Genomic DNA, 19,044 nt, shown 5'->3' on the forward strand with positions numbered 1-19,044 from the left:
AAGGCTGGTTCAACACTCGTAAAACAATCAATGTGATTCATCATATCAGCAAGAGAAAAACCAAGAACCATATGATCTTCTCATTAGATGCAGAGAAAGCATTTGACAAAATACAGCATCCATTCCTGATCAAAACTCTTCAGAGTGTAGGGATAGAGGGAACATTCCTCAACATCTTAAAAGCCATCTACGAAAAGCCCACAGCAAATATCATTCTCAATGGGAAAGCACTGGGAGCCTTTCCCCTAAGATAGGAACAAGACAGGGGTGTCCACTCTCACCACTGCTATTCAACATAGTACTGGAAGTCCTAGCCTCAGCAATCAGACAACAAAAAGACATTAAAGGCATTCAAATTGGCAAAGAAGAAGTAAAACTCTCCCTCTTCGCCGATGACATGATACTCTACATAGAAAACCCAAAAGCCTCCACCCCAAGATTGCTAGAACTCATACAGCAATTTGGTAGGGTGGCAGGATACAAAATCAATGCCCAGAAATCAGTGGCATTTCTATACACTAACAATGAGACTGAAGAAAGAGAAATTAAGGAGTCAATCCCATTTACAATTGCACCCAAAAGCATAAGATACCTAGGAATACACCTAACCAAAGAGGTAAAGGATCTATACCCTAAAAACTATAGAACACTTCTGAAAGAAATTGAGGAAGACACAAAGAGATGGAAAAATATTCCATGCTCATGGATTGGCAGAATTAATATTGTGAAAATGTCAATGTCACCCAGGGCAACTTACACATTCAATGCAATCCCTATCAAAATACCATGGACTTTCTTCAGAGAGTTAGAAAAAATTATTTTAAGATTTGTGTGGAATCAGAAAAGACCCCGAATAGTCAGGGGAATTTTAAAAAAGAAAACCATATCTGGGGGCATCACAATGCCAGATTCCAGGTTGTACTACAAAGCTGTGGTCATCAGGACAGTGTGGTACTGGCACAAAAACAGACACATAGATCAATGGAACAGAATAGAGAACCCAGAAGTGCACCCTGAACTTTGTGGTCAACTAATATTCGATAATGGAGGAAAGACTATCCACTGGAAGAAAGACAGTCTCTTCAATAAATGGTGCTGGGAAAATTGGACATCCACATGCAGAAGAATGAAACTGGACCACTCTCTTGCACCAGACACAAAGATAAACTCAAAATGGATGAAAGATCTAAATGTGAGACAAGATTCCATCAAAATCCTAGAGGAGAACACAGGCAACACTCTTTTTGAACTCGGCCACAGTAACTTCTTGCAAGATACATCCTCGAAGGCAAAAGAAACAAAAGCAAAAATGAACTATTGGGACTTCATCAAGATAAGAAGCTTTTGCACAGCAAAGGATACAGTCAACAAAACTAAAAGACAACCTACAGGATGGGAGAGGATATTTGCCAATGACCTATCAGATAAAGGGCTAGTTTCCAAGATCTATAAAGAACTTATTAAACTCAACAGCAAAGAAACAAACAATCTAATCATGAAATGGGCAAAAGACATGAAGAGAAATCTCACAGAGGAAGACATACACATGGCCAACAGGCACATGAGAAAATGCTCCGCATCACTTGCCATCAGGGAAATACAAATCAAAACCACAATGAGATCCCACCTCACACCAGTGAGAATGGGGAAAATTAACAAGGCAGGAAACCACAAATGTTGGAGAGGATGTGGAGAAAGAGGAACCCTCTTGCACTGTTGGTGGGAATGTGACCTGGTGCAGCCACTCTGGAAAACTGTGTGGAGGTTCCTCAAAGAGTTTAAAATAGACCTGCCCTATGACCCAGCAATTACACTGCTGGGGATTTACCCCAAAGATTCAGATGCAATGAAACTCCGGGACACCTGCACCCCGATGTTTATAGCAGCAATGTCCACAATAGCCAAACTGTGGAAGGAGCCTCGGTGTCCATCGAAAGGTGAATGGATAAAGAAGATGTGGTCTATGTATACAATGGAATATTTCTCAGCCATTAGAAACGGCAAATACCCACCATTTGCTTCAATGTCGATGGAACTGGAGGGTATTATGCTGAATGAAGTAAGTCAATCGGAGAAGGACAAACAGTGTATGTTCTCATTCATTTGGGGAATATAAATAATAGTGAAAGGGAATATAAGGGAAGGGAGAATAAATGTGTGGGAAATATCAGAAAGGGAGACAGAACATAAAGACTCCTAACTCTGGGAAACGAACTAGGGGTGGTGGAAGGGGAGGATGGCGGGGGGTGGGGGTGAATGGGTGACGGGCACTGAGGGGGGCACTTGACGGGATGAGCACTGGGTGTTATTCTGTATGCTGGTAAATTGAACACCAATAAAAACTAAATTTATTTTAAAAAAAGAAATCCACTGGATTTAGCAACAAAGAGGTTGTTTGTTGCCAATTTGCAGTGCTAGAGTCAGGAGACTCATTGCAGTGGGTTGAATGGTAACTCAAAGGTAAGTATTTGGCAATAGTAAATACAGGAAAGTGTGTGTGTGATTGTGTGTGTGAGCATGTGTGTTTTAGGAGCTTCAGAGTAAAAAAAATAAGTAGAGCAATATAGAGAGAGATGTGAAGGTCAAAGGGAAAGTTGTTTTGTTTGGGGATTTTTCTTTTTTATATGAAAGAAATGTATTCATCATTATAGGCTGAGAAGAAACTACTAGAAAAAAAAGAAATTGAAAGATCAGACACAGGAAAAAGAGAAAACAGAGTTGCACAGGAGACAGGCAGAAGGTGGACCAATAGCACAAGCCAAAGTCTGCCTAAATCGGGCTGCCCAATGGCAGGGTGGCCACACCACCCTGTCCAGTAGCCACTAGCCATATGTGGCTACTGAGCACTCTGGATGTAACTAGTACAACTGAGGAACTGGATTTTAAATTTTGACTAATTTAGATTTAAATAGCTATACATGATGACCACTGGCTACAGCATTGAGCAGTCAGCTCTACACTAAAGGAATGGCCATGAGGCTGAAGACCTATCCTTCTTGAGAAGGTGCTTGAGTTGATCATGCCTGATAGTCTCATGGGGGAAGGAGGGCTGCTCTGCTGAGAGGTGGGGCAGGGTAGGACCCTTGAGGGAAAAGGTTTGGAGGTGAGATAAAGGAAAAGATGGGAAAGAGCTGACCAGAACAACAAAAAGCAGAACACAGCAGAACTGAGGGCCAAACTGAGACTGAAAACCACAACTGTATGGCAGGCAGTATGAGAACAAATAAGGCACGGAGCTGGCTTGATAAAAGGTTGGGAGGCCGAAAACCACAGGTGCTAACAAGAGACTGTTGACATAAAACATGGCGCCATGGACAGGTAAAAAAGTAGCCAGAAGAAAAGGAAGGGGCAAGAGATCAAGCTTTCAGTTGGGTCAAGTGACAGTAAGTGAGTAGGAGAGAACAGGAAAGGACAGATGGTTTAGGACCCAAGGGGATGGAGTTCTACGTAACATGAGGGCTTGAGGCAAGTCCTGGTTGGCTTAAAAGAAGCAAGCAGCAAGAACATAGAGGTAAGTTTGGATGGTTGTTCTGGTAAGTACTAGGGGGCATTATATGATGGTGGCAGGGGCTGGGGTTCAAGGAAAGAACATGAGCCAAGTACAAAGTCCCCAACAATTCAGAAAATCAGAATGATATACTGACACATATGAAGAAATTCTGTAAGAATAAGAATTTTTAGGACAGGCTTTCTGCAGAACACTGCAACAAATGAGAGGGAAAGGGAGGATGAATGTGGGAAATGTGGTCTCAACTGTGGCTTATCAGGAAGTCCTGAAAAAGGACTTTCTGGGAGAAGCAGAGAGATAGAAGGAGGATCGACCAACCATCTGCAAAGATGATTATGTCCAAACAGGGAGGGTTCGTGTTGGTACCATAAACAACCTGCGCAACTCATAAGTTTCTCTATTCTCCTTTCCTAGGACTTTGGTGCACTTCACTTTTCTTCAAAGAGGCAGAGGAAGTAAGCACATTTTTGGCTATTACTATTATAAAGTCAAGTCACAATTTTTGCAGCTATTTTTTTAAAGATTTATTTATTTATTCATGAGAGACACAAAGAGATAGACAGAGAGAGAGAGGCAGAGCCACAGGCAGAGGGAGAAGCAGGCTCCACGCAGAGAGCCTGATGTGGGACTCGATCCAGGGTCTCCAGGATCACACCTTCAGGCGACGCTAAACTGTTGAGCCACCCAGGCTGCCCCAATTTTTGCAGCTATTAAATGCATTTGTAAAATTGAAAGAGTTACTTCACTTTTCACTTGTGTAGCTTTTTTGTTTGTTTGTTTTTTATTTTTTTTATTTATGATAGTCACAGAGAGAGAGAGAGGCAGAGACACAGGCGGAGGGAGAAGCAGGCTCCATGCACCGGGAGCCGGATATGGGATTCGATCCCCGGTCTCCAGGATCGCGCCCTGGGCCAAAGGCAGGCGCCAAACCGCTGCGCCACCCAGCGATCCCTCACTTGTGTAGTTCTATTTTGGAATTACCTAGCTGTTGAACTTCACAAGGTTCAATTTCTCCATATGTACACAGTGGGTCCAATATCATCCATATTGTAAAGCTGTCATATTCTTGCATCCAAGTCATTCTCATCCTTATTTATTTATTATTATTAACATTTACTCTGGTTCTTTCTCTCCCTCTGCCTCTTTCGTTTCATGACTCGGCGAAAGCTAGAAACTTTCTCCCGTCTCCTATAGTGCCAATAATGTCCAGATGCAGGCAGTGCACGCATGCACACACACACACACACACACACACCCATTCACCTCTTCATGTCACCGAGAGACATTTTCCAGATACTATTTTTACAACTAAAACAAAATTATTAAATCTAAGATTGAACAGTTGTCTAATTTGTTATTTTATCATATATCTATTTTCTTAAGGGTATTAATATCATCTGTTTAGCTGTTTTTAGATATGGCCATTTTTAGTAATAATTGGTATCAAATTCCTTAAACTGTGTTATTTGCTTCTTTCAAGAACTTATACTCCCCCCTGTGGCAATTTGATGGAAAAAAAAAAACAAAACAAAACAGAAAACAGGATCCTAAGGACAGATCACAATTCATAAGTCATTCACAAGTGATATAACAATGATAAGTGCCTTGCTAGAAAAAGGCTGTCAACAGAAAGTCACAACATTCTTTTCATCGTGTAATCTGCATAATACATGACCCCAAAACCTACTGGGCTCAGGGCTAATTTTTGCCAAGTGCTAAGGCAGAAATTTAGTGTCTGAAAGTATTTAGATATGAGCTAAAAGGAAAGTTCTATTTTACTTTAGCAAACATTTTTTTCGAGTGTTTACTCTGTGACAAGCACTCTGTTGAGTGCATTACACGATGTTTGGTATTTAATCCTTACAAATTATCACACCCATTTTAGGAGGTGGATATTGCTAGTATCTCCAAGTTAAAGGAGCCAATTGAGGCTTAGATGAAGTAGTTTGCCTGATGTCACACATTTAGTAAACACAGCTAAATAACGAAACAAAGAAGAAGAAAGCAATCAAGCAAGCAAGAAAGAAAGAAAAAAAGAAACTCTCTCCTGAAATAGAGAAATACAAAGTCCAGCAAATTCTATATTCAGGTCAATGCTATGTTACCTCTGTTAATAAACATTTGAAATCAAGATAATAAGAAGTTGGTCTAGCTAAATCCAAAATAGTGCCTACTTTTATGAAATGCTTTAAACTACAGAATCAACTTACCTTAAGTATTAAAGTTTCACACTGGAATATCAAACTAGTACTGTTGATAATCTTGCTTAATTAAATATAAATCAAGCTTATTTTGCCAGGCTCTATTCTTGAGAGCTCAAAAAAAAAAATATCTAAGGTGTTTTGTTTTGTTTTGTTTTGTCTAAATGAGCTATGAGTGTCTTTTTTTCATCTGTTTTTCTAGCCCTAGCCTAATTGAATATTGGGCTGTCTCGTAAAACAGTATTTCCCTACCACCACCAGTGCCAGGAAAGATAAGAAATCCCAAGCAAAGTGACGCTATGCAGTGCTTCCCTGAAGGATGCCAGGTGATGCACCTGTCAATGTTTTTGGGACATTGTTGCTGCCTTGGGTCACCTGCCCTCACATTAGTCTAACAGTATGCTTTTTTTTTAAAGATTTTTTTTTATTTATTCATGAGAGACACAGAGACACAGTGAAGCCAAGACACAGGCAGAGGGAGAAGCAGGCTCCCTGCAGGGAGCCCGATGTGGGACTCAATCCAGGGACTCCAGGATCACGCCCTGAGCCAAAGCAAATGCTCAACCACTGAGCCACCCAGGTGTCCCAGTCTAACAGTCTACTTATTGTAAACAAAGTAGGTTCCAGATTATCCTTCATATGTGACATAGTCATTTTCCCTTCTTAAAAAGCTGGATGGGATGCATTAGAAACATAGGAGATTTTTTTTTTTTTAAGATTTCATTTATTTATTCATGAGAGACACAGAAAGAGAGGCAGAGACACAGGCAGACGGAGAAGCAGGCTCCCTGGGGGGACCTGATCCCAGGACCCCAGGACTCCAGGATCATGCTCTGAGAGAAGGCAGACCCTCAGCCACTGAGCCACCTAAGCGTCCTGGAAATATAAGAGTTAAGAGTTGGGGTGAATGGGTGATGGGCACTGAGGGGGGCACTTGACGGGATGAGCACTGGGTGTTGTTCTGTATGTTGGCAAATTGAACACCAATAAAAAAAAATTATTATTAAAAAAAAAGAAAGAGTTCCTAAGCCCTCTTTAGATTTAGGCCAGGCTTCAGCTGAGTGAGGTGAGAACATCAGAGAAGCAGAAGAGGCATCACCATGCTGTGGACTCCCCTTGCCCCGGCAGCTCCTTCAGGAGCTAGCTGGGAAAAATCTGCTTGACTGGGGAGGGAGATGCCTGCCTGGAAAATAGTCAAAGCCAACAGGGAATACTTTGGCTGTTGCAGTGCCCAGCCCTACTGCAAAGTAAAATAGGTTCAAAGTCTAGCTGAAGCTAGACCGGAAGTTTGTTTGCTCACCTACAGAGCTGAAAACAAACAGAGTCTCAAGAATCAACCATATATGGAAATGGCAAGGCTAAACACATGAGCAAGAAGAATAAACAGAGAGCGGTTAGAAATGATGAAAGTCACCACAAAAAATTCATTTGGACAAGATCAACTTTCATCATCTCTATGCGAGAAATAGCTTAACAGTGAAATATTTTGGGACATTAGCAAGTCTATGGTTACATGAAACTTTTTCCTATAGTTGTTAATTTTCACATACATGCACAGGTCAATAAGAAAAGTCTCTCGTTCTAAACCTTCCAGTCCTAGATAACACTCTTAACTGCTGCTCTGTGTAGTTATGACATAGATGTCATGCCATTAACAACATGAAATTAGTCATGATTCAAATCACATTATTTCACTGTGAAAGCAGAGAAGGGATAAGTCATAAGCCTTAAATATGAACTGTATTCAGTTTAAGGAAAGTCCATTTTCACTCAAGATGCAGCTCACAAAATAAGCATTATTTCAACAGCCTGCTGGAACATGTCTATTAAAGGATACTTATAAAGAATCTATGTGTAGTGTAGATACTGCTTCAAAGCCAATGGCCTAAAAAAACAAACAAACAAAAACAAAGCCAATGGCCTGAGGCTCCATCGTGACATTTAATCGTAAGGGTAACTAATCAGTGAATGATGCAATTATTCAAGAAGACTTTCTTTTTTTTTTTTTTTCAAGAAGACTTTCATGATGCCTGTGGTTGGTCTGAGACTCAGTCTAAACAAGATTGCACTGAGTTACAGACATCTTCATTGTGGGCTGAAGCTAACGTCACACTGGTACACACCCCGATATTAAGCCTTCCAAAGCATACCCCTCATCTTGGTTCATTCTTCCTTTTTCAGCTACATCAGTTCATCAGCAGACAACAAACTGCACAGGTGTCTATACAGCAAGATCACAAAAATCTTAACTGTCAAAAAAAACAAAAACAAAAAAAAACAAAAAAAAACCTTTGTCTAAGCCCATGCAGACCATAATTGTTACCTTTCTACTTCACGCTTCTCTCAGATCACAGAATAATCCTGACTTTGCCAATTAACCCACAGTGTTTTATTTTATATGCTTTCTAGGGTGTGTGATTTCAGAGTTTGAGGAAAATTAGAGATAACTCCCTTAAGAACATGCAGTGTTCAGAGACCCCTGTATATACAGAATATGAAAAAAAGAAGCAGCGGAGTTTGGAAGAGTCAAGGATGTTCCCTTGAGAAGAACTGAATTGAAATTTACATGTCCCTGCTCCACTTCTGACCAAGCTTGTGTTGTGTCACATAGCCATCTTTGACCTCACTTTTCTCACCTGCAAAATGGGAGAACAATACCTCACAGAGTTGTTGTGAAGCTCAAGTGACACACTGTATGTTAGAAGGCTCTTTAAATTTAACATCTCTGGATAAATGGAAGGTGATACAGCCATACACGTATCCATTTCAGGCACCCAGACAAAGCTCTAAGTAGCGTTCCTGTTAAATGGATCAGACAAAATCAGAATTGTACATTCCACCATTAAATTAAACAATGCATTCGTTCACTTTGACTTCAAATCTGATGATTTCAAGAGTTTAGAGTGTGCTTTTCTTCTACATGTGTGGTGAAAGCTCTGACTTGGGAGGTAAAGCCTTATCCATGTGTTCAGATATTCATATATGATTCCTATAGGCATAGTTATTTAAAAAGCCATACACAGGAAAACATCTTAGAAAGTCTTTGGACAATTTGAACAACTTTAGAATGTACTGGCTACCAGTTTCCATTTAATTTGAAAACTCACTTGTCAATATCATGGTGCCATAGTTCATGGTACAAAATGAAATGAAAGAAAAGTATCAACTCAAATATATATTGAGTGTAAAAATGTCTATGGCATTATGTTAAGCAAAGGAATACTATCTTGGTTTCTTCTTTTTTTTTCTTAACGATTTTACTTATTCATGAGAGACACACAGAGAGAGGCAGAGACATAGGCAGAGGGAGAAGCAGGCTCCCTGCAAGGAGCCTGATGCAGGCATCGATCCCAAGACCCTGGGATCACACCCTGAGCCAAGGGCAGATGCTCAACCACTGAGCCACCCAGGTGTCCCACTATCTCGGTTTCTGAGAAAGAAATAATCTAAAGAAAACATGAACACAGGCACCAATAGACATTTTGTTCTTTCTTTAGTATTCACACATTGTATTTTTACCTAAGGATTAGGGGTAGCTTACATGCTTTTCATTGAAGAAAGGACTCTTTGAACGTCTCTTCTTCCATGAAAAAAATGGAATAAATGATAACATGCAAATGAAGGAAGCAGATGCCATCATATGACTAAAATAAGCTAAGTACAGAATTTCATTTTATGTATCCTGACAACTATGATTAAAAGAGAAATATACTGTGATAATTCTTCCATACAGATGACATGTAAGCGCATAAGACAAAAACTGAGGTGGGCACTTGACGGGATGAGCATTGGGTATTATTCTGTACGTTGGCAAATTGAACACCAATAAAAAATAAATTTATTAAAAAAACCCGTTTTCTTTATGAAGTATCACCCATGTTGGGTATAGAGATTACTTGAATAAATAAATATTAAAAAAAAAAAAAACACGCCACACTCCAGGGAGCCCTGGAGTTGTGAGAAGGGGCTCAGGCCTGTTGGTAGGAGGTGGGAACACATTTCAAGGGGTGAGCTGACGGTGCCTGTCTTAGTTTGCTCCACCTCCCGATACATCGGCAGAATCTCTGGGGAGATTCACATCATGTCGATTTTATAGTCGTCCTTTCAAAATATTTATCCTTTACTCCTATTCTTTGAAATAAGTCATCTAGTATTGATTCTCTATTCCTCTTCAACCTATTGATTTGGTTTCCCCAAACCACACATTTGACCGACTCTTCCCATCTAAGATGATCAAACGAAGTGCTGTAAAGACTTGTTGCTAAGCTAGTAAATCTAAGTTGCTAATATGTCAGGAAAAGTGTTAGAGACACATCTCTACCTATAGTAGCATCCATGTTTTCCAGCACCACCTCAGATCAATGCGAGCAGACTAGAGGCAGCACAGTATTGTAATTAAACTAATAAAATACATGAGACAAGTAGTAAACCGAAGAAAATGTCATTTAAAAAAAAAAAATTCCAAAAAAAAAAAAAAATTCCTTTGCTTTCTCACTCTAGCGATCAACTGCTTCTACAAGGAAGTAAATGAACAGGCAAACATAAACCCAGACCACATGGAACAGCCTTGACTACTTTCTGACAAACACCTTTGCATCACATAATATCCCAAGAAAGTCAGAGAACTAATTATAAGGAGGCAAGAGCAGGGAGGAAATGAATGTAATTTAGATAGTAAACATCTGCACTTCTTTCCCACCTCTGAACTCCCACGGAGTACGCCCTCTCTCTAACCTTCATCTTAAGCAAATATAAGACAAGGTAAACTAAGCCAGAGTCCCTGAAGATTTTATGATGGTATTTATTATATTTTTTCCCCAAAAAGCTGGCATATCATTTTTAGGGGTGGAATTCATTTACTTGATTGAATTTGAGGCATTTGAAGCCCACGCCCAAGCCACCATAACAACAAACTGCTCACTGTCCAGATACACTTATATGGCCAGATTTCCTATAAATCTGACAGCTCAGTGTATGTATTGCGTATGGGTCTTGGCACTGAGTCACATTCCTCTGGTATGTTTCCCTGGGAGCTCTGATTTCCGTTTTCAGGGCTGGCACAGACGCCTACTTGCTCTTATAAGAAAATGTCTATGACCGAAAGCTGAAAATGTGAAAGATTCCTTCTTTAAGTACACAAACACTCCAAAGTCTGGCCACTTTCCTGTAGTCCTGCCAGGTTTTCTCTATGTCTGATACCTGATCAAATAACTATCTTTTTAATAGGGAAAAACAACAAAAAACCTAAGAGAAGGAATGTAGTACATACACAGCTGAACATCTTATAAGACTTAACCAAACGACCTGTACAAGTGATGCCTGAGTAGACACACACGTACCTTATATAGCTCTGTAAACAGGACTCAGTGGCCAGCTTAATGAATTCCTCATTTAAAAAAAAAAAACTCTCTAAAAAGCATTTGCTAGATAAACACTTGCTTACAAGACAAAATTAGTGCATCTTAACCATTTTGCACACAAATTCAAAGACCTTTTTCTCCCAGTTCGAACCTGCTGTTAGTCGCAAGCGTTGGGAGAAGTCAGAGGTGGACAAAATTATAAGAAGCCACTATTCCCACTACCGCCCAGGTGCACACAAACATTTGCTGAGTCATTTATAATAGTACAAGAATTCAGATCCCATGGCATGAGTTAAGGATGGAGTGTCAGCCTTTCCCTTTGAGTTTCCTGGCACTTGAAGGTCCCCATAATACAATATGAACATATTTTGAGTCTGTGAATGTCTTGGGTGTCTTCTCTTCTCTGTCTCTCTGTGTCTCTCTCTATGTCTCTCTCTCTTTCTTTCACTTTCTTAATAATAATCTTTTATTTTAAACTCTTCAAAGGACTTTTGATCATAAAGCCTCACCCTAACTGTATAATGCACACCTCTTTTTCTATGCTGAGATTCCATGTTCTGTATATATCAGTATAAGTATTTTCTCTTAGCCAATATCAAAACCATCCATTTGGAGCTAACAATTAGCTTTTTTAGACTTTGAGGTACCATGTGAATTTTATAGTAAAACCAAGTTCTTTTTATGATATGTCTTGTTATTTTTAAAAACCTGGCAGAATGTAGTATGCATGCTATACATGCAGAGAAAAAGAAAATCAAAAAAGATGGGGGGGCACCAACTCCCTAAGAATTTTAATCCAATTAATCATCATTAAATCCTACGAAATAAAGTATCATCAACATTTTCATAATGTCAACTTGGAAATATGGCTCTTACTTCTCTAAGATTTGTGAATGGCAGCTCTAAGAATATAAACCAGGTCATGTGGTCCAGCAATTTATCCCTTCCATGAATGAAAGTCTCCACTTTGCTGTACATATGTGAGGCTATTGGTGGTGGTTCTCAGGCTCTCCAGAGCATTCGAAACTTCCCAACCATTCTCCCATCGACCTCACCCTTGCAAGCCACTAGAGATGACCACCTAGCCCACATCCCATCTTAGGTGAGGCTCCAGCTTCACATCCCTACCCTTCCCCCTCTACCACACCTTCCCAACCATTAGTGGTAGACATAATTCGGGGTTTAGGTCTTGAAAGATTTCACTGTGGCTTCCCACATATTTTGGACTTTTAAAATCATCCATGAGGGAAGAAAAAGCTGGGGGCCCAGTTGCCTTTAATATACATGTGGCTATGAACATAACGTGGAATGTTCCGTCCTTAAATAGGAAATTTTAGGCCTCTTCTCTTTGAGGAATGCTTGGAAAGAACATTAAATAACAATGTTGAAAATTCTTCCTGAGCTTCAGAGCCACCCCCCTCCCTGCTGGCCACTCACACTGTTGACAGGCAAGTTCACTGTGTAACATGTGGACTGCTTAGGGAGGTAATTGTGTACAGATGATGTGGTCTATGCTGAAGTTGGAGTGTTTTCTTTTCTTCTTGGCTCTTTTCTTTTTCAATAGAGCGAATTGAAACGTGTAAAAAAATGCGGCTGTTTAAACTGTTTAAACATAGGCTGTTTTCAAATTATAAATCTATAGAGTTGTTTCTGAATGCTCTTCTTTGCGTCAGACACAGGCATGTTTATCTTAAATCAACAACTGAAAAAAAAAAAAACTGAAATGAGTTTGTCACTGGTAACAAGTGTCAAATGATGTGGCATCACAATACAAGAAAATGGCCCAGCTCTGGAATCACTCACTTTACACAAAATGGTAACTGGAAACATTAACAAAAAAACAAAGCAGTTAAACAGTAGATTCTAAGTGAAAGCATGGCTAATTAATTAAGTACTTAGTGCAGCTAACTGGCAATATTAAGAAATGGAAATGTGCTTGGACTTATTGGCCATATTTGACATCTGTGCACAAGCAGAGAGAATAAAACCCGTTGTTTCCTTGACCTGATCTCACTCCACTTAGGCTGCAGGCTCCTTGGACAGTAAGAAGTCACAATCACTATTCATAGCAGTGTGAAGAGTTATTACTAAACTGTATTATTCACTGACACTCTTAGTTTATAACCAGAAATAAAAGGGTACACTGTTCTTGCTAAATTATCAGGCTTTTTTTACTGTGAGACAAACCAAGTCCAATCCACATTCAAAGATTACAGGTTTTAGCATTTTGAAAAATCACTCATTTCTCAAAGACCCAAACTGTATTTAGAACACCCCAAGTAAACCCTAAGATCCCTATACTCCCAACAATAAAACTGTTACATATATTAAGAGAAAAACAGGGCAAGTGTGCTGGAACACACACCCCCACCCACCCGCAAAAACTGCATCCACACTCTTGACTTGACCCCTGGCTTTGTTCTCTTTCTTGTCCAGGTATGAGGCATCCAAACCGTTATGTCAAGTGAGGAAGAATCAAATTCCTCCATCTCCAACATGGAACGTAAGATTTGCAGGTAGACTTCTTGGGGATTTCAGCTGGTTAAAAGCAACTACTTTTCTGCTGTCTGAGGAGTTTCAAAGACAGCCTCCGAAATTAAAATAGTACAAATAATAGTACAAAAAAATAAAGAGGAAACCCTTCCGAATTTTTTAGGAATCCTTGCCTCCTAGGATACCTAAGAGGTATCCTCTTAAAAAACATGTAAGTCAGTGGGTAGGGCGGGTACAACTATTAGAAACAGAAGTGAGGGATCCCTGGGTGGTGCAGCGGTTTGGCGCCTGCCTTTGGCCCAGGGCGCGATCCTGGAGACCCGGGATCGAATCCCACGTCGGGCTCCCGGTGCATGGAGCCTGCTTCTCCCTCTGCCTGTGTCTCTGCCTCTCTCTCTATCTCTCTGTGACTATCATAAATAAATAAAAATTAAAAAAAAAAAAGAAAAAAGAAACAGAAGTGAGGGGCACCTGGGTGGCTCAGTGGTCGAGCGTCTGCCTTCGTCCCAGGGCATGATCGCGGGGTCGCGGGGTCGAGTCCCGCGTCAGCCTGTCTCTCTCTGTCTCTCTCTCATGAATGAATAAATAAAATATGGAAAGAAAGAAAAGTGAGTGTATGACAAATAGTAGTAATTGATGTGTTCATCCATGATGTAAGTCAGGAGCGGTGCGAAGAAGCAAGAGGGGAAAAATCCTATTCGGTGCTGGAAGTGCTGAGCCTGGGGGGGGGGGGGGGGGGGGCGGTGAGCCGCAGCGCGCCAGCTTTTTCAGACGGGAAGAATGCGGAGTGTCAAGGGGTCAGGATCAATCCGGTGTGAGTTGATGAGGCAGGAAGGTGGGGAGGAATGCAAGGAATGTCCCTGTTTGTGTGGGACTCCATTCAGCTCATTGGAGCGCCGGGCCGCCCGGAACGTATAAAAGCCGCGGGCCGCCCGCCTCGGCCCCACACAACAGCTCTTCCCGCAGAGGAGGCCGCGCTGCGACTGCGGCCCGCGACCGCCCGAGCGCCGGCCCCGGGACCTCGGCCCCCGCGCCCCCCGAGCCTGAGCCCGAGCCCCCCGAGCCCCAGCGCCCGCCGGCCCCCGCGCCCCCGAGCCCGACCCGGCACCCAGCGCGCACCATGTCTGCAGCCGGCCTCGGCCCAGTCCGCGGCGCCTTCCTGCTCCTGCTCGCCCTCTGCGGCCGGGTAAGCCGGGAGCCCCGCGGCGGCCGGGGCGGGCGGGCGGGGCGCGGGGCGCCGGGGGGGTCTCCATCCGCTGACCGCCGCCCCCCCTCCCGCAGCCCGCGGCCGGCCAGGACTGCGGCGGCCAGTGCCCGTGTGCGGCCGCGCCCGCGCCCAGGTGCCCGGCCGGCGTGAGCCTGGTGCTGGACGGCTGCGGCTGCTGCCGCGTGTGCGCCAAGCAGCTGGGCGAGCTGTGCTCGGAGCGCGACCCCTGCGACCCGCACAAGGGCCTCTTCTGCGACTTCGGCGCCCCGGCCAACCGCAAGATCGGCGTGTGCACCGGTAAGAGCCGCGGCCGGCGCTGCGGTCCCGCCCCGCCCCGCCCCGCCCCGCCCCCGGGAGCCCCCCGGGAGCCCCGCGCCCCGCGCCCGCACCCCGGGAGCCCCGCGCCCCCGCCCCCGCCCCGCCTCCTGCCGCCCCCCGCGCCTGACCCTGGCGTCCCCCCCCCCGTTCCCTCCCTGCCCTCCCCTGCAGCCAAAGACGGGGCCCCCTGCGTCTTCGGAGGCACAGTGCGCCGGAGCGGAGAGTCCTTCCAGAGCAGCTGCAAGTACCAGTGCACCTGCCTGGACGGCGCGGTGGGCTGCGTGCCCCTGTGCGGCATGGACGTCCGCCTGCCCAGCCCCGACTGCCCCTTCCCGCGCAGGGTCAAGCTGCCCGGGAAATGCTGCGAGGAGTGGGTGTGCGACGAGCCCAAGGACCGCACAGCGGTTGGCCCTGCCCTGGCCGGTGCGTTGAACCTTCCTCCGGCGCCTTGCGAGCCTCCCCCAGGGGCTGACTCCTCGCTTCGCCGAGGGAGCGGGGAAGCGTCTCATCCTGGCGCCTCCCTCAGTGTCTGTGTGCTCTGCTCCACAGCTTACCGGCTGGAAGACACGTTTGGCCCAGACCCAACCATGATCCGGGCCAACTGCCTGGTCCAGACCACAGAGTGGAGCGCCTGTTCCAGGACCTGCGGGATGGGCGTCTCCACCCGCGTCACCAACGACAACGCCTTCTGCAGGCTGGAGAAGCAGAGCCGCCTCTGCGTGGTCAGGCCCTGCGAGGCTGACCTGGAGGAGAACATTAAGGTACACTTTCTGCTCTTGCTAACTGATTTCCTTGCAATGGTAATGAATAGGACCAAAGTTGGGTCTCACCACCCTTGTTATTAGAGACGTTTTATCTCCAAAAATATCTGACCATTGAGCCGTTTTGCTGGAATGAGATGTTGTGTAATAGGAGCCACCAGCTTTCCACTATGAAATTCTCCACACTGTTAATTCCAGACATCCCAAGAGAGGCCATGTCTATTTTTGGAAGGCTGGCAAATGAGACTCAAACTTCCACTCCTCAAAATATAAACAAAAGTCAGACAACCTAAGACTAAAACACACACGACTTGAAGAAAGCCACTCCCCTGATAGAGCCATTGATTTTTTTTTCCTTCTGCTTTGTCTTCCTTAGAAGGGCAAAAAGTGCATCCGTACCCCCAAAATCGCCAAGCCTGTCAAGTTTGAGCTTTCTGGTTGTACCAGCGTGAAGACATACCGGGCTAAGTTCTGTGGAGTGTGCACAGATGGCCGTTGCTGCACTCCCCACAGAACCACCACGCTTCCCGTAGAGTTCAAGTGCCCTGACGGAGAGGTCATGAAGAAGAATATGATGTTCATCAAGACCTGTGCCTGCCATTATAACTGTCCTGGAGACAATGACATCTTTGAGTCACTGTACTACAGGAAGATGTATGGAGACATGGCATAAAGCCAGAGAGTGTGAGAGGCATTAACTCATGAGGCTATAACTTGAACTGATTCACATCTCATTTTTTTGTGTAAACATGATTTCAGTAGTACAAGTTACTTTAAATCTGTTTTTCTAACTGGGGGAAAGAAAAAGTGCCGCCAAATTCAAAATATTGTGCCATGTGACCTTCAAATAGTCTATCAACCTAGACACTGGTTTGAAGAAAGTAAGACTTGACAGTGGGACTGCGTTAGCACATAGCACCAGAGTATACCAAGGTGTGACTTTAGGAACAGTGGGAGAGCACCTGTGGAAAGGATTGTCATCCTAAAGTAGAATGTGCCTCCTCTTTGGAGTGTAAATGGGAAGGAGAATTTTAGCATGCTCACTGACCTACCTGCAGCTCCAGCGACAGCTAGGATGTGTGTTCTCCAGCCTTCTTCATGAGGCTGGGTCAAGTTCTTTTTAAGTCAGAACAGCAGATTTAGCTCTGACATTCTGATTTGAATGATAATGTTCAGGAATCAGAATCCTGTCTATTAGACTGGACAGCTTGTGGCAAGCTAATTTGCCTGTAATAAGCCAGAATTATTTTTTTTTATTGATACTGTAAATATTGTGTGTGTGTGTGTGTGTATATATATACACGTATATATATATATATATTTGTACAGTTATCTAAGTTAATTTAAAGTTGTTTGTGCCTTTTTGTTTTTAATGCTTTGATGTTTCAAATGTTAGCCTCAATTCTGAACACCATAGATAGGTAGGACGTAAAGCTTGTCTGATAATTCAAAGCATGAAATGGATATTCAAATGGAAATTCTGCTCAGAATGACAGTCCATCAGAACAGATTGTTTGCTGAATATGAGGTGATGATGTCCTTGGGAGTCTGATTTGTCAGTTGGAAATGTGGTAGCCTCACTTTTAATGAACAAATTGCCTTTGTTAAAACATGAGTGGCTCTGTATAGCTGATCAGTTTTTCCACCTGGAAGCATTTGTTTCTACTTTGACTATGACTGTTTTTTGGACAGTTTACTTGTTGAGAATGTGACCAAAAGTTACATGTTTGCACCTTTCTAGTTGAAAATAAAGTATATATTTTTTCTATAAAAAAAATGTGGATATTCACTTTTCTAAACATTTCTGAGTTTTCTTGAATATATATGGGAAGCTTTTGTCTTAAAACAAGTTATCTGTAATTTTCTAAATCTGTTATCATATCTGCTGATGAATTGGTTAATCAGTTCAATAGAATTTTCCATAAACCTATTTCACGCTGAATTAAGTGTCACAAACTTACAGGCATGCATAGTGTGTATATAGACACAGTACATATGTGTGTGTGTGTATGTGTTTGTGTACAGGCATTTTTTGTTAACTTCACAGTACTTTATAGATCCTTAGGTTCAGTTCTCTCTAGGTAACTTAAATCTCCATGATCCCTATTGGTTACATTTGATCTTGTTTACATTTAATACCTCACTGGCCATTGTAGGCATTTAATTTACAAACTTTCCCATCACAAAATACTCTCTGTTCTACATAGTAAAGGTTTTAACTATTTTTTGAGTTTGTGTACTCTACTATAGATCTATTTCTGAACTTCAATAATCTTACTGTTAAATCTGCAAATTTTAAAATCTGCATTTAAATGGAACCATCTAATAAGTTGCATTTTTGCATAGTTCTGTTTTCAGTTGCCATGATAACCAATCACAAATAGATGATGGTCTAAGTAGAAAAGGAGCATAATTTCTATTAACATTAATAGAAATTTGTCTTAAGTTAAAAGCAATTCCTCCATTGCCCCAAGCTTTTGACTATCAGATTTCAAGATCAATAGTTTACCAAGCAGTTGGTAAGTGACAAAATGAAATTGTTCAAGAAGCCTACAAATGATTCTGGAATCTATCCAGGCCTCTACCAAAACGTGAATTGAAGTAAGTGGCAAACAAAAATATTCCAAAGACAGCTAAAAGCACAGTTTTCTCCAGATCAGTATAGCTGTGGATTTTAGGGGGGGCATAGTTGCAGACAAACTAACCCATCACAGGGTAATCAGCAGTGTTGTAATGCCAGCGTCATTCCAAAAGACAAAATTACATCTGAAAATAAACACTAGTTCTACCAACAGTGCCGATGCCACAAACCAAAGGGAAAACTTGCCATGTTCAAAATGTGCAAAGTATTTTTGGTCAAAACATTGGACTTTTAGGATATGCCCATATATATGTATATGGTAACACTGTCAGCAGCTATACTCCACTTCCCCAAATAAACCCACACACACACACACACACACACACACAGTACATTGTCTAATCCACATGGTCTTTCTGTCAATATACTCCTAGATGCAAAGATGAAGAGCCATGGTAAATGAGCCTGAGTGTTTTAAAAGGAATTTGAGAATTCTGGGAAGATTGAAATACAAACAGAGGCATAGATTTTAGACTTCAATCTTCCACATAAAAACAGAGTAACTATATTGCAAAATCAAAATCCCATGAGCAATATTTATAACAAAACTAGGTA

The 19,044-nt window shown here is 42.5% G+C and overlaps 1 protein-coding gene and 1 long non-coding RNA gene across 4 annotated transcripts in view; one reads left to right on the plus strand and one right to left on the minus strand.

Moving 5' to 3' along the window:
* The window catches only part of LOC112912252 (uncharacterized), a 77,620-nt gene extending 62,805 nt beyond the window's left edge, over window positions 1–14,815 (minus strand). The window contains exon 1 of one of the 3 annotated variants that reach the window (XR_011994402.1): window positions 14,682–14,815. This is a non-coding gene — a long non-coding RNA (uncharacterized lncRNA). Of the gene's footprint in view, window positions 1–8,345; window positions 8,419–14,681 lie in introns of those variants that run through there. The other 2 variants (XR_011994403.1, XR_011994404.1) reach the window with 2 other exon arrangements.
* CCN2 (cellular communication network factor 2) lies at window positions 14,406–17,625 on the plus strand. Its single transcript, XM_072720998.1, has 5 exons — window positions 14,406–14,748; window positions 14,844–15,066; window positions 15,259–15,510; window positions 15,637–15,848; window positions 16,225–17,625. The coding sequence occupies exons 1-5, from the start codon at window positions 14,683–14,685 to the stop codon at window positions 16,519–16,521; spliced, it is 1,050 nt and encodes a 349-aa protein (XP_072577099.1). The 5' UTR covers window positions 14,406–14,682; the 3' UTR covers window positions 16,522–17,625.
* The last annotated feature ends 1,419 nt before the right edge of the window (window positions 17,626–19,044 follow it).

Source organism: Vulpes vulpes, chromosome 1 (assembly GCF_048418805.1).
Source record: "Vulpes vulpes isolate BD-2025 chromosome 1, VulVul3, whole genome shotgun sequence".
NCBI classification, from domain to species: Eukaryota; Metazoa; Chordata; class Mammalia; order Carnivora; family Canidae; genus Vulpes; species Vulpes vulpes.

Excerpts from the sequence above, each read along its gene's own strand:
- CCN2 (XM_072720998.1), top strand. The coding sequence starts at position 14,683 with ATGTCTGCAGCCGGCCTCGGCCCAGTCCGCGGCGCCTTCCTGCTCCTG. Across the intron at positions 14,749-14,843 it reads TGCTCGCCCTCTGCGGCCGG|CCCGCGGCCGGCCAGGACTG; the intron begins GTAAGCCGGGAG and ends CCCCTCCCGCAG. Across the intron at positions 15,511-15,636 it reads GGTTGGCCCTGCCCTGGCCG|CTTACCGGCTGGAAGACACG; the intron begins GTGCGTTGAACC and ends TCTGCTCCACAG.